We start from the raw sequence: 14,539 nt of genomic DNA, 5'->3' as shown, positions 1-14,539 counted from the left end.
TGGGGTAGAGAGTTGTTGTGGTTTAACCCCAGCCAGCAACTAAGCACCATGCAGCCGCTCACACACTTCCCCCCCACCCAGTGGGATGGGGGAGAGAATCGGGAAAAAAAGAAGTAAAACTCATGGGTTGAGATAAGAACAGTTTAATAGAACAGAAGAAACTAATAATGATGATAACACTAATAAAATGACAATAGTAATAATAAAAGGATTGGAATATACAAGTGAGGCACAATGCAATTGCTCGCCGACCGATGCCCAGTTAGTTCCCGAGCAGCGATCCCCCCCTAGGCCCCACTCCCCCCAGTTTATATACTAGACATGACATCACATGGTATGGAATACCCTGTTGGACACTTTGGGTCAGCTGCCCTGGCTGTGTCCCCTCCCAATTTCTTGTGCCCCTCCAGCCTTCTTGCTGGCTGGGCATCAGAAGCTGAAAAATCCCTGACTTTAGACTAAACATTACTTAGCAACAACTGAATACATCAGTGTGTTATCAACATTCTTCTCATAACTAACTCAAAAAAATAGCACTATACCAGGTGCTAGGAAGACAATTAACTCTATCCCAGCTGAAACCAGGACAAGAGTATAGAGAAAGAGACCAAAACACACTGCATGGCAAGGTTTTGGTAGCTGGGGGGCTGCAGGGGTGGCTTCTGTGAGAAGATGCCAGAAGCTTCCCCTATGTCCGATAGAGCCAATGCCAGCCGGCTCCAAGAGCGGACCTGCCGCTGGCCAAGGCCGAGCCAATCAGCAACAGTGGTAGCACCTCTGTGATAACATATTTAAGAAGGGGAAAAAGTTGCTACAGAACAGAAAAACTGCAGCCGGAGAGAGGAATGAGAATATGTAAGAGAAACAACCCTGCAGACACCAACGTCAGTGAAGAAGGGGTAGGAGGTGCTCCAGGCACCGGAGCAGAGATTCCCCTGCAGCCCGTGGTGAAGACCATGGTGAGGCAGGCTGTCCCCCTGCAGCCCATGGAGGTCCGCGGTGGAGCAGATCTCCACCTGCAGCCTGTGAAGTACCCCACTCCGGAGCAGGTGGATACGCCCAAAGGAGGCTGTGACCCTGTGGGAAGCCCGTGCTGGAGCAGGCTCCTGACAGGACCTGTGGACCCGTGGAGAGAAGAGCCCACACTGGAACAGGTTTGCTGGCAAGACTTGTGACCCCACAGGGGACCCGTGCTGGAGCAGTCTATTCCTGAAGGACTGCACCCTGTGGAAAGGACCCACACTGGAGCAGTTTATGAAGAACTGCAGCCTGCGGAAAGGACTCACGTTGGAGAAGTTCATGGAGGACTGTCTCCCATGGGAGGGACCCCACGCTGGAGCAGGGGAAGAGTGTGAGGAGTCCTCCCCTGAGGAGGAAGGAGTGGCAGAAACAACGTGTGATGAACTGACCAAAACCTCCATTCCCCATACCCCTGTGCTGCTCAGGGGAGGAGGTAGAGAAAATCAGGAGTTGTCGTGGTTTAACCCCAGCCAGCAACTAAGCATCACACAGCCGCTCACTCACTTCCCCCCCACCCAGTGGGATGGGGGAGAGTAATCGGGAAAAGAAGTAAAACTCATGGGTTGAGATAAGAACAGTTTAATGGAACAGAAAAGAAGAAACTAATAATGATAACACTAATAAAATGACAACAGTAATAATAAAAGGACTGGAATGTACAAACGATGCACAGTGCAATTGCTCACCACCCACCGATCGACGCCCAGTTAGTCCCCGAGTGGTGATCCCCCCACCCCCACTCCCCCCAGTTTATATACTAGACATGACATCACATGGTATGGAATACCCCGTTAGCCAGTTTGGGTCAGCTGTCCTGGCTGTGTCCCCTCCCAACTTCTTGTGCCCCTCCAGCCTTCTTGCTGGCTGGGCATCAGAAGCTGAAAAATCCTTGACTTTAGACTAAACATTACTTAGCAACAACTGAAAACATCAGTGTGTTATCAACATTCTTCTCATAACTAACTCAAAAACATAGCACTGTACCAGCTACTAGGAAGACAATTAACTCCGTCCCAGCTGAAACCAGGACAGGAGTAAAGTTAAGCCCAGGAAGAAGGTGTTTTAAGATTTGGTTTTATTTCTCATTATCCTACTCTGATTTTGATTGGTAATAAATTAATTTTCCCCAAGTCGAGTCTGTTTTGTCCATGACACTAATTGTTGAGCAATCTCCCCTTGTCCTTCTCTCAACCCATAAGCCTTTCATTATATTTTTTTCTCCCCTGTCCAGCTGAGGGGGCGAGTGACAGAGCAGCTTTGGTGGGCACCTGGCTTCCAGCCAGGGTCAACGTACCACACACACACAGAATTTGTCCACTCTATTCCCTAGCATCCTGTGCCTCCCACCTACCATTAAGCTACAGCATAAACATGCTACTTCTGTACTCAAGTGAAAAAGCACATACTGAACAATCATTAAGTCAGTCTCACTCAGGATTGTGGGGCTAGCATTACCTTACACAGTATTTGTATGCCCCCTGCACACCAAGGACAGAACTGGAATAGAGGTAGGATGTGTGATGATTGGTTAACATGCCCAGATAGTGCTTCCGCAACTCAACAATTAAAGAGGACAGCCCGATCAGGGAATTTTGAATTCCCCGAGCCCGTCAGCTGTGTCACTCACCCAAAGAAGCCATGCCCTGCTTCCTGCCACCCTGCCTGATAACCACGGTTATGTAAGCCTTTGCACTCATGGATATTAAGTTTAGCCTAGTATTGGTAAATTACTAGATTTGCTGTTGTTTTGACCTGGATAATCATACTACTGAATTACTGGATATGCTGTCATAACAATACAAATACAGTAATAAATACAGATCAGTAGTACAGTTATCTATGTTTAGCAATAGCTTGTTTATCCCTAAAGTTGTTAGTCTGGCATCTCTTACTGTATCCTGAACCTATAACATGGCAGTGTCACCTTAGGCCCTTACGAGGATCAAAAATAAATATCAATCACACTTTGGGATTTTGAGTATTTGAATTAAAAGAATCTGTTATGTATTGACAAGCTCCTCCCACTGCTAGAAAATTAAAGAAATCACATTAAAATGTATTCCTATTTTCCTGAGGTACTTGGAAAAGAGAAGAGGAAGTTAAGTGTATTAGGTGTTTGCTTATAATATTAAGGTTGATGCCAGATATAGAAAATCCTGTTTTAAATTTAGTTAATCATTTTCAACTTCAGACAATTTTAATAATACCTAGAGAAGTAGCCAAGATCATTCTGATCCTTTCTATTCTTCCCGATTGATGATGCATCCCTCTTGGCAGGAAAAAGAACCATTGACCCCATACAGATCAATTTAGCAGTCAAAGTGAGGAGGGGATACCTCCCCAAACAACCACCAAAGACCACCCGAGACCCCCGCACATGCAGAGAAGGCAGTTGATGTGTCATGGTTATATAATCCTATGCATATGCATTAGACAGTTTGAATATGTACTAGGTAGGAGTAGTTTAATAAATTAGATGCAATTGTTACTGTATAAAAGAGACACACCTGATGAACCTGGTGTGCTTGATTTGTGGAAAGTCCACCAAGCACCCAGACCTGAATAAAAAGCAGTATCTCTCCCAAGCGTGTGAGATTGGTCTATTGCACACTGGGTAATGAATCTGCTTTTAGGACAACAGTTTCTGGTGACCCAGATGGGACTGCCATGACACCTTGCCCAGATCAACGCTGCTCTCCAGACTCCAGTGCGCACCGACCTTTTGATCAGAGACTCCGAGAGTATTCTCCCCAGGTGGAGCGGGTAAGCGATACAATGGTGCAATGCTTGCTAAAAGAGATATTGCTAGTTTGACGTATAATTGGTGTAAATGGTGTAATTGGTGTATGCATTTGATAGTGACGACTGGAGTATATGATATTACAGTATTTGCATGCATAGGAAAAGCTAATCATATACGTTTGACAGCGGTGACTGGAGTATATGAAATCTTGGTTGAGAACGTTCTTTCTGGGGAGGAATATGGGTGCCCAGCAGTCAGCAGAAACTCCTTGTTCCCCATTAGATTGTATTTTTAAACATTGGGGCAAGTTTGGAGGGGATCCCCTAACAAAAAAGAAGCTGACAGAGTACTGTACTCAGTGGTGGCCAAAATATAACTTGGATTATGGGGAAAAGTGGCCAGAAAGGGGATTGTTGAACTATAATACAATTTTGCAATTAATGTTGTTTTGTAGAAGACTGGATAAATGGGATGAGGTGCCGTATGTTGATTTTTCTCATTAAGGAACAATCATGAAATACGGAAAAAATGTAATTTGTTAACATCTGATTCAAATGTAATGACGACGATGGAGAATATTAAGGCAGCAGCAAGGTGTTGTGCTTGTAGTATTGGGAAAAGGTGCCTAAAACTGGAAGATGAGGAGGAGGATATCCAGATGTTAGTAGCTCCAGATAAGGAAAGTGTTACTGGGGGGGGGGGGGGGGGGGGGGGGGGGGGGAGATAGCGACAGAGGTAGTGAAGCTTTTAGTCCAATAGCAGGCAGAATTCGAGCACAAACAGCATCCTGTAATTCAGGCCCCCCCTTCGCCAAGCAGTGGGTCCAGATGGTATGCCAGTATATGTAAAAGTACCATTTACAACATCAGATTTCATCAATTGGAAAGAGTCTGCTGCATCGTATCGAGATAGCCCTGATAAAATGTACAGATCTTTTAGGATGATTATTGAAAACCATAACCCAGACTGGCAGGATATTCAAGTATTGTTAAATAATTTGTTCACACCAGAAGAAAAAAAGAATACTTATAGAAAAGGCAAGGGAGGAAAATGAATGGCAGAATGCCAGAGACAGCCCTGACAGGTTTATGCCAATTCAGGAGCCTAATTGGAACCTGAATTCGAGTACAGGGAGGTTAATGATTAAGCAATTCCACCAGCTAATTCTGTACAGAAGAAAAGAAAAAAAAAAGGGATATCTAGACCAAAAAACCTTGCTAAATTATATCAAGTGGTACAAGGTAAAACAGAAGATCCATCTGCTTTTTATGAACAATTATGCGAGGTAGCCAGGAAATGGACAGATTTAGACCCTAAAGATGAAGCTAATAAAATTACTTTTACCACTCTGTTTGTAGGACAATCAGCACCTGATATAAGAAGGAAATTACAGAAGGTGGATGGAATGTCTGGGATGACAATATCCCAGCTGATTGAAATTGCATATAAAGTATACAATAATAAAAAGGAGGTTGAGGAAAAAAAGAAAATTAAAAGGAAAAATTGAAGGACAGAAAGCAAAAAGCAGCAATATTGGCTGCTGCTTTTGTCAAGGATCAGACCTCATCTAGAGGTCGAGATTTTAGAAGGGGATGAGGACGAGGACAGAGCCGAGGGATGGGAAGAAATCTGGAATTTAGGATCCCCTTGGATAGGGACCAGTGTACTATTTGCAAAGAAAGAGGACATTGGAAAAATGAATGCCCAAAAAGACAGTCTAATCAGATTTTAACTCCCACAGCGACACCTAAGCCAGAGGAATTAATTGAAGTCGTTTATGAAGACTCTGATTGATGGGGACCAGGGGTTGAAAAGATAGAGTCCCCAACCGAACCCCTAGTTGAAATTAAAATGGGGAATGATGTAGTTAAGATTTTAGTTGACACAGGAGCAACTTATTCAGTATTAAATAGTTATAAAGGACCTATGAGTAAATATTCTATAGCTGTTGTTGGTGCAACAGAAAAACAAGAGGTTAGACCCTTTTTCCAACCAACTGAGTGTAAAACTGGTAACAAGATGTATAAAAACTCATGTACAAACATGCCAGAATGCCCGTTACCTCTAATGGGAAGGAACTTGTTAAATAAATTAGGGGCACAAATAACTTTTGATGCAAACAAAATAAGAGTCCATATTCCACAAAATAATGCCTAGGAAGCGCAGATATATGTGTTACAGGAACTACTTGGGAGAGCAGAAGACAAAGAAAAGGAAGTCAACTCCATTGCGGAAATAGAAGATGCTGTAACTCCCTTTGTATGGGTAACTGAGAAACCTGGAAGAGCTAAATCTGCTGAACTGGTAAAAATAGAATTGAAAGCAAGAGCTAAGCCGGTAAGATGAAAAGAGTATCCTATAAAATTGGAAGCCCGTGTTGGATTGGAACCTATCATAAACAACTTCCTCAAGTATGGACTGTTGCAAGAGTGCCAGTCAGAATATAACACTCCAATTCTACCTGTTAAAAAGCCACATTCACAGGAATACAGATTAGTACAAGATCTAGGAGCTATCAACCAAATAGTAGTGGATGTCCATCCAGTGGTACCTAATCCCTATACCTTGCTAACGACTATTATTGATTCTAATGTTTATTTTACAGTATTGGACTTGAAGGATGCTTCCTTCTGCATCCCTGTAGAAGAACAAAGTCAGAAACTGTTTGCTTTTGAATGGGAAAGTCCCTCGACAGGATGAAAGATGCAGTTATGCTGGACAGTGCTTCCCCAAGGATTCAAGAATAGCCCCATGATTTTTGGTAACATACTTGCAAAAGAACTGGAGCAGTGGCAAGGTAAGGAAGCTAATGTTACCTTGTTACAGTACGTAGATGACATACTGCTGGGGGCAGACACAGCTGCTGGAAGAAGAGAGAGAGGCAACGGCACTGCCAGCGAACACTTCTGCTCAGAAGGCAGAACTAATTGCATTAACCCGAGCTTTAGATTTCAGAAGGAAAGCGGGCCAACATATACACTGACTCAAAGTATGCCTTTGGAATAATACATGCACATGGTGCAATTTGGAAGGAGAGAGGATTATTATCACCACAAGGAAATCCTATAAAATATAGCAAAGAAATTTTGAGATTACTCAAAGCAGTCAATAAACCAAAGGAAGTGGCAGTAATACATTGCAGAGCACACCAATCTGGACAGACTGATATAATCAAAGGAAATCAAAAGGCCAATGAGACTGCAAAAATTGCTGCTTCATTTACAAAAATTGCAGCCTTAGTTCCTGAAAGAGCTTTTAATGTTAACATCCCTGAATATACAGAGAAAGAAAATAAATTGCCTGAGTTTCTAAAAATGTATTAAGACTCCTGAAAGATGATGGAAAACTCCAGATGGACAATGTATAGTTACTCCTCAAATAATGAGGGAACTTATGAAAGGAACACATGGTACCACTCATACGGGAGCCGAGGCCCTGGTAGAAATGGTGAGAACATATGCAATAGGCATTAACATGATAAAAATTGCTAAAGGTATAACACAAGGTTGTGAAATCTGTTTGAAGAATAATCCCAAAATTCAAGAAAGACCCTTACCAGGAGAGGTAAGAAGAGGTTTTAGACCTGGGAATTACTGGCAAATTGATTTGTCTGAATTGCCAAAGTGTAAAGGATATAAATATTTATTAGTAATGGTTGATACCTTTTCAGGTTGGCCAGAAGCTTTCCTGAGTTGCACCAACAAAGCCAGGGAGGTGGTAAAAGTGATTTTGAAAGACTTAATACCTGGGTTTGGAGTTCCCGAAGGATTTCCTTCAGATAGGAGACCCCATTTTATAGCAGAAATCATACAGGAAATTTCTAAATTCTTACAGATAAAATGGGATCTACACACTCCATGCAGACCACAGTGTAGTAGGAAAGTAGAAAGAATGAATCAAACAATTAAACAACAAATTAGAAAATTATGTCAGGAAACTCAGATGAAATGGATGGAAGTCTTGCCTCTGGCATTACTTAGAATAACACCTAGGACAAAAGAGAAAAGATTAGTCCATTTGAAATATTGTATGGAAGGCCTTACGTTACAAATTTGACAGGAAAAGATAGTCAGATGCACCTGAAAGGAGAGCAAATCTTGGGGGATTATTTAATATCTTTGGGCAAAGTCATTAACTCTCTCCATAGATACATCCAGGTTAAAGCTCCTGTGCCTTTGGATTCACCAGTACACCCCTTCAAGCCAGGAGACTCAGTAGATCTGCAGACGTGGAAAGACAAACCACTCGTGGAAAAGTGGAGAGGACCCTATCAAGTGCTACTGACTACAAACACTGCAGTGAAGCTCCAGGGAGTTGAATCCTGGATTCACTATACTAGAATAAAGAAGATACCATCCCCCTTGTGGGCTTCCATGCCAGAAGGACCTTTAAAATTGTAACTAAAGAAAACCCAATATTAAGTTACAGTATAGTATTCTTGCAGAAACAATAATGAAGTTGCTAGTTATAAATATTTTGATAATTTGGGTGAAGAATAATAATCCATTATGTAGACCAGGAATTTACAAAGGAATGGTGTGAGACTTAGGATGGGTATTAAATACCACCATAAGTCTCAAAGGGGGAAAAATTTATGCCAGATATAGAAAATCCTGTTTTAAATTTAGTTAATCATTTTCAACTTCAGACAATTTTAATAATACCTAGAGAAGTAGCCAAGATCATTCTGATCCTTTCTATTCTTCCCGATTGATGATGCATCCCTCTTGGCAGGAAAAAGAACCATTGACCCCATACAGATCAATTTAGCAGTCAAAGTGAGGAGGGGATACCTCCCCAAACAACCACCAAAGACCACCCGAGACCCCCGCACATGCAGAGAAGGCAGTTGATGTGTCATGGTTATATAATCCTATGCATATGCATTAGACAGTTTGAATATGTACTAGGTAGGAGTAGTTTAATAAATTAGATGCAATTGTTACTGTATAAAAGAGACACACCTGATGAACCTGGTGTGCTTGATTTGTGGAAAGTCCACCAAGCACCCAGACCTGAATAAAAAGCAGTATCTCTCCCAAGCGTGTGAGATTGGTCTATTGCACACCAGGTAATAAATCCACTTTTAGGACAACAAGGTGACAGATCTTTGTTCTGGTAATAAATCAAGAGTTCGGTTCCATAAAAGCAGATGGTATGACTACAAAGAAAGGATGCTTCCAAAATGAAACATCAGGACTGAAAGGATACAACTTACTATCAACATACAGCTAATTTAAATGACTTAACTGAGAATGGTAAAAAACTGACTTGGTATTAAAATAGATGCATGAAAGAGAAAAAGGTTTCTGATTATTTTTAATTAGCCAACAACTTGTTTGTTTGTTTGTTTTTTAAAGTCACAAAAAGGATACGTTAGGAAGAAAAAACAATTAAGTAGATGGAGGTATAAGTTTCTGAATCAATTTTTTAAAATCTATTTTACTGTTTAGATGTTTTTATATTAAAGTATCTGCAAGAGCAAATACTCAACTACACAGTTATGCTGGTCCTGCAAAGACTTCAATATCCCTTTTGTCTTAATAAGGTAAGTAGCCTCATCAACCAATACAGAAAATTAGAGCCTTCGCAGTCTTCCCCCTAGAACATGCTTTTTGTCAGAAATTTTGTATCCTCTTTTATGAAAGTTAACCTTCATGCTATCATATGAGTTACAAGACAGCAAAATCCACTTACATTTGTGAAAGTAGTAACAATTACTTAGTATCAAATACATGATCATTCATCAAGAATTACCCCTCTTTCTAAAAATATTTCAAAAAAAACCTCTGCTTTCTGAGAAACATGATAACCAGTTCTAACAGGAAAAGCAGTCTGATCTTTCAGAGAGAAAACCAGAAGACCAGAATTCTGTCTCTCTCTGACTTAATACACAATATTGAAGAAGTAACTTCACATTTATGTGCTTCTATTTCCCTCCTCAGCCTTTATCTAAACTGCCTGATTATATTGCTAGCTCTTTATGGAAATGTACAACTTTAAGACTATTCAAATGCTGTCTTCACAAAACAAAGTCTTATTCTTTATTAACTTCCACAAAAAGTCAAGAATTTAAAAGAGGAAAGGATTAGTAGAAAGCCTGTCAAGGTTAGAGAGATTAATTTTTTTTTAAAAATCATTTAATATTACAGTTTACCTCCTCCTCACAACCGCAATGGCTTCTGAAATCTTGGAAATACCTGAAATAATGCAGAAGTTAACTCTGTGACACTGGAGTTATGAGAGAAGGTAAAATTGAACCCAAATTCAGATGGATTTTCAGATGAACTTTGACCTATACCTTGAACATATCTGCCGCCATACTGTATCTTGAAACCCTGTTATTCTCTATACTTACTATAACTTCAGGAATAACATATTTCTAGATACCAACATAAGCAATTTAAGCCTTTGAAACTGTTTCATTTTGGGGAGAATAAGGTACCTGCTTGAGGGCTGTTCCAACATAAGCCTTGCAACCTGTTTATGTAAGCCTGCAGACTTCCTAGAGTTAGTTCATTGTTAAATCCAAAGGTTGTATTTAGAGCGCTCACTAGTTACATGAACTCTATAAAAAAAAAAAAACAGATAATGTTGTATTTCACAAAACATAAACACAGAGCTGCTCTGCCTCTAGTGCAAGATTCTTTATATAACTAGCACTGTAGGAATGCCGATTAACCTAATGGAAAGATAAGTATAATAAAAAACTTCATGAAGACTTGCAGTTTCTTTTTTCAATTGCCTCTTCTCCCCAAACATAGCCTAATTAAAAACTTCTACGACACTTCCACAGGAGTTTGACACACACTTTCTACTGAGAAAAGGTGGGGACCCGACGCTGTGCTCCCCGCTGCGGCACCCCCCCTCCCCGCGGGGGAAGCGCCCAGGAGTGGCGGGCGCCCGGCGGGGCACGGAAGCGCTGCTACTCACTGGTTCGTGGGGGGAGCGTTGAGCGGGATGGCCACCTCCTCCTCTTCATACTCCGGCCCATCCAACGAGTCGCCTTCGTCCACGGTCCCCAGCCCCCCCGCCAAGGAAGGTGGCTGTGGCGGCGGCGGCGGCAACGGGGGAAAGGCGACAGTGCTGGTTTCGGGTGGGGGCAGCACCCCTCCGGACACCTCCGGACCCCGGCCCTGGCCAGTTGCTGTCACGGCGCCACCGCCTCCGGACACCAGAGGGGCAGGCCCCGAGCCTAGCGCCAGGAGCCCCAGCGCCGAGCACAAAGCCGGACCGCCGGCGCCCGGGCTGCCCCCGCCAGAGCCCACTAGGAAGGGGCCCTGCGGCCCCAGCTCCTTGCCCCGGCATAAGGTGGGGTAGTGCTCCGATTCAGCTCCACCAACGGCTCCCACCATCCCGGCAGAGGTAACCGAGCCGCCCTCCTCAGCCGCCATCATGTCGAGCCTCGCCCCCTCCTACCTCCCCCCCCTCCGACCGCCGCACGCCGGGGAGGTGGCGACGACTTCCCCCTCCCCGCGCCTCCGTCTGCAGGGAGCAGAGCCGGGACGAAGGGAAGATTTCTCCAGCAGAGACGGGCTCCGAACAATAGCCGTCTGGACGCCTAAAGCAACTCCACAAGGCCCCAGCCCTGCTGCCTTATCCCCCTGCGGCCACAAGGGGAGCAACTCCTACAGAGGCACAGCTCCACGCTCTCACCCCACACCCCCCCGGGAGCCAGCAAGGGCGCGCGACTGCACGGGCGGGGCAAAGAAGAAAAGAGGGAGGGAACTAGCTAGCTAGCGACAGAGAAAAGAGCAGATGGGTAAACCGTACCTGCGCGTTTAGTGGCTCATTTTCATTTCATTTCATTCTCATCTCAAGGCAGTAGCTCGCGGAGTGCGAGGTAGCCGGGAGAGAAGATGGGGGCAGGTTCCCTGCTCCCTCCTGAGGGGTGTAAGGGATACAGGGAGGGGAGAGAAGATTAAGCAGTCCCCCATCATCCCCGCCTCGGGGGAAAAAAAAAAAAAAGGCAAAATAAAGCCACAACAACCAAACAGAAAAAGGCGGATCTCCCCAGATCGTGCCAAAGTTTATTCCTCTCCCGAGTTACGGCGTTGAAGTTGAGAACAACTGTGCGAGCCTCTTGCACTACCAACGCGTGAAGCAGTAAACACACACGTAGGTCTGTAAGGAAAGCAGGGTGGCTCACAGGTCATTCCAGCGCAAGAAGGAAAAAAAACTTTAAAAGGCAGGAATTTGCTCAGTGCTATGCTGCTGCCTAGAGAGAACAGGTCTAGTGAGGCACCGTAGCGCGGATGCTGCAAGTGCGGGGGGCGAGGACGGGCATGCTTGGCGGGGGGGCTGGGGAGGGGGGAGCAGATCCGGGCGGGGGGCGATGCCACAGGCACCGGCCATTAAGGGCGGGGGTGGCAGGGGATCGAGAAGAAATCGGTTTTCATGCCCAGCCGCCGTATACACGGTGATGAAGATCTTGCTGGGTACTCGCATGCTTATTCAGACGGTGGTGTGCTTCGAGCCGCAAGTAGGGCCTTTCTGGTGGGTTAGTTTCTGGATAAAATTGGGTAGTATTCTGACAGGATTTAGTCAGGGGTGGTTTTCGGTGATGCTCTGATACTTGGATCTAGACTTTCTCAGCACACTGGAAGTTGCTGTGCTTGTACAGTGGTTCGAAAATACTGCATAAGAGCCTAGATGCAAAAAACCCAGAACGATTCAAAAGATCTAGTGTTAATTCATCACTTCTGGGCCTGACTGTCTTTACACAGGATGACAACACTGCTCACTGAAACGGGTTTTTGTATAGTGTGGTTGGTTGACCTTGGCTGGATGCCAGGTGCCCACCAAGCTGCTCTATCACTCCCCCTCCATCAACAAGACAGGGAGAAAATACAACAAAAATCTTGTGGGTCGAGATAAGGACAGAGAGATCACTCAACAATTACCAACACCGGCAAAACAGACTCAACGTGGGGAAATTAATTTAACTTATTGCCAATTAAACAGAGAGTATGATAATGAGTAATAAGAACAAGTCTTCCCCCCACCCCTCCCTTCTTCCCAGGCTCAACTTCACTCCCAACTCCTCTACCTCCTCCCCCCGCAAAGTGGCACAGGGAGATGGGGAATGGAGGTTGCAGTCAGTTCATCACGCGTTGTCTCTGCTGCTCCTTCCTCCTCACGCTCTTTTCCTGCTCCAGCATGGAGTCCCTCCCACGGGAGACAGTCCTCCACAAACTTCTCCAATGTGGGTCCTTCCCATGGGCTGCAGTTCTACACAAACTGCTCCAGCATGGGTTCTTTCCACAGGGTGCAGTCCTTCAGGAACAGACTGCTCCAGCGTGGGTCCCCCACAGGGCCACAGGTCCTGCCAGAAAACCTGCTTCAGCATGGGCTCCTCTCCACAGGCTGCAGTTCCTGCCAGGAGCTTGCTCCAGCAGGGGCTCTCCACGGGCTGCAGGTTCCTTCAGGGCACATCCACCTGCTCTGGCATGGGGTCCTCCACAGGCTGCAGGGTGGACATCTGCTCCACTGTGGACCTCCATGGGCTGCAGGGGGACAATCTGCCTCACCATGGTCTTCACCACGGGGTGCAGGGGAATCTCTGCTCCAGCGCCTGGAGCACCTCCTCCCCCTCCTTCAATGACCTTGGTGTCTGCAGAGTTGTTTCTCTCACATATTCTCACTCCTCTCTCCCAGCTGCTGTTGCACAGCAGTTTTTTCCCCTTCTTAAATATGTTATCACAGAGGCACTACCAATGTCGTGGATTAGCTCAGCTTTGGCCAGCAGCAGGTCCATCTTGGAGCTGGCTGGAACTGGCTCCATCTGACATGGGGACAGCTTCTGGCGGCTTCTCACAGAAACCACCCCTGCAGCCCCCCTGCTACCAAAACCTTGCCACATAAACCCAATGCATAGAGAAATCCACTTTAAAAAAAAAAAATCCTTTCCTTTGTAAATTATTACAAAAATTTATGAAGACCTGGTATTCCAGCAATAAAATAAAAATACATACCAGCATCTACAAGATATTCTTTATCTTGTAAGAGTAGCAACTACATTGCTGCTAAAAATGTATTTAATCTTCACTTTCCTGAAATTATAGTGTTTTTTTCTTATTACCCAAGCCCATGAGTGCAGGAGGTAGAAATACATGGACGCCTGTAGTTGAAAGCAGACGACAGACGACCCTTTATTGCTAAAACACACACATATTTATAATCACATATTCTGCAGTCATTGTACACGCGCACAAGCATAGAATATGATTGGTTATACCATCTCTGTACACGCGCATAAACATAAGGCATAATTGGTTATACCAACTAAAACATGCGAAACTTGTCTCAGTCTAATTGGTCAAGATAAACTGCCGAATTACGGTTCTTTGTGCCAAGTTCCCTTTATCGTGGATTGCGCACTTGTGTTCTGATTGGCTTTATTATCATCTTTCTTCTTTCATGTCTTCTTGTTTGTTCTGTTCAAGGTCTTCTAAAGGCATCTGGAATGCTCTTGTGACTGTTAGCTAAATATGTTCCTACAACTCCCCTTTTTTGTTTTTGTGCAAGCCAAGTTACACGAAATGCTTTTGCAATCATATGTTCAACTATTTTTATAATATATGGTACAATTATTACAATTGCTAATACTACAATTAGAATAACTAAGCCATGCAGAAGCAAATTTCTTAATCATCCCATAATTCCCAAACTTGTTAGCTATCCACTTAACCCTGTGTTAGTTATCGTGAGCCTTTTTACTGTGAATCATATTGATATCGGGTGTTAGTAACATAAGTCGTCCGAGGCTACATGGCC

The 14,539-nt window shown here is 44.1% G+C and overlaps 1 protein-coding gene across 8 annotated transcripts in view; it reads right to left on the bottom strand.

The window, feature by feature from the left end:
• Nucleotides 1–11,864, bottom strand: part of LOC121232770 (ras GTPase-activating protein 1) — a 128,057-nt gene extending 116,193 nt beyond the window's left edge. For 5 of the 8 annotated variants that reach the window (XR_005931684.1, XM_041121188.1, XM_041121189.1 and 2 more), the window contains exon 1: nucleotides 10,697–11,864. Coding sequence is in view for 7 of the 8 variants with exons in the window: in XM_041121188.1 (XP_040977122.1) it covers nucleotides 10,697–11,160 (464 nt within the window). In the remaining variant the exon portion in view is untranslated. Of the gene's footprint in view, nucleotides 1–3,227; nucleotides 3,566–9,920; nucleotides 9,964–10,696 lie in introns of those variants that run through there. The other 3 variants (XM_041121194.1, XM_041121191.1, XM_041121192.1) reach the window with 3 other exon arrangements.
• Between the last annotated feature and the right edge of the window lie 2,675 nt (nucleotides 11,865–14,539).

The sequence above is a fragment of the Aquila chrysaetos genome, chromosome W (genome assembly GCF_900496995.4).
Source record: "Aquila chrysaetos chrysaetos chromosome W, bAquChr1.4, whole genome shotgun sequence".
Lineage (NCBI taxonomy): Eukaryota > Metazoa > Chordata > Aves > Accipitriformes > Accipitridae > Aquila > Aquila chrysaetos.
This window is presented reverse-complemented; position numbering and strand designations above follow the sequence as displayed.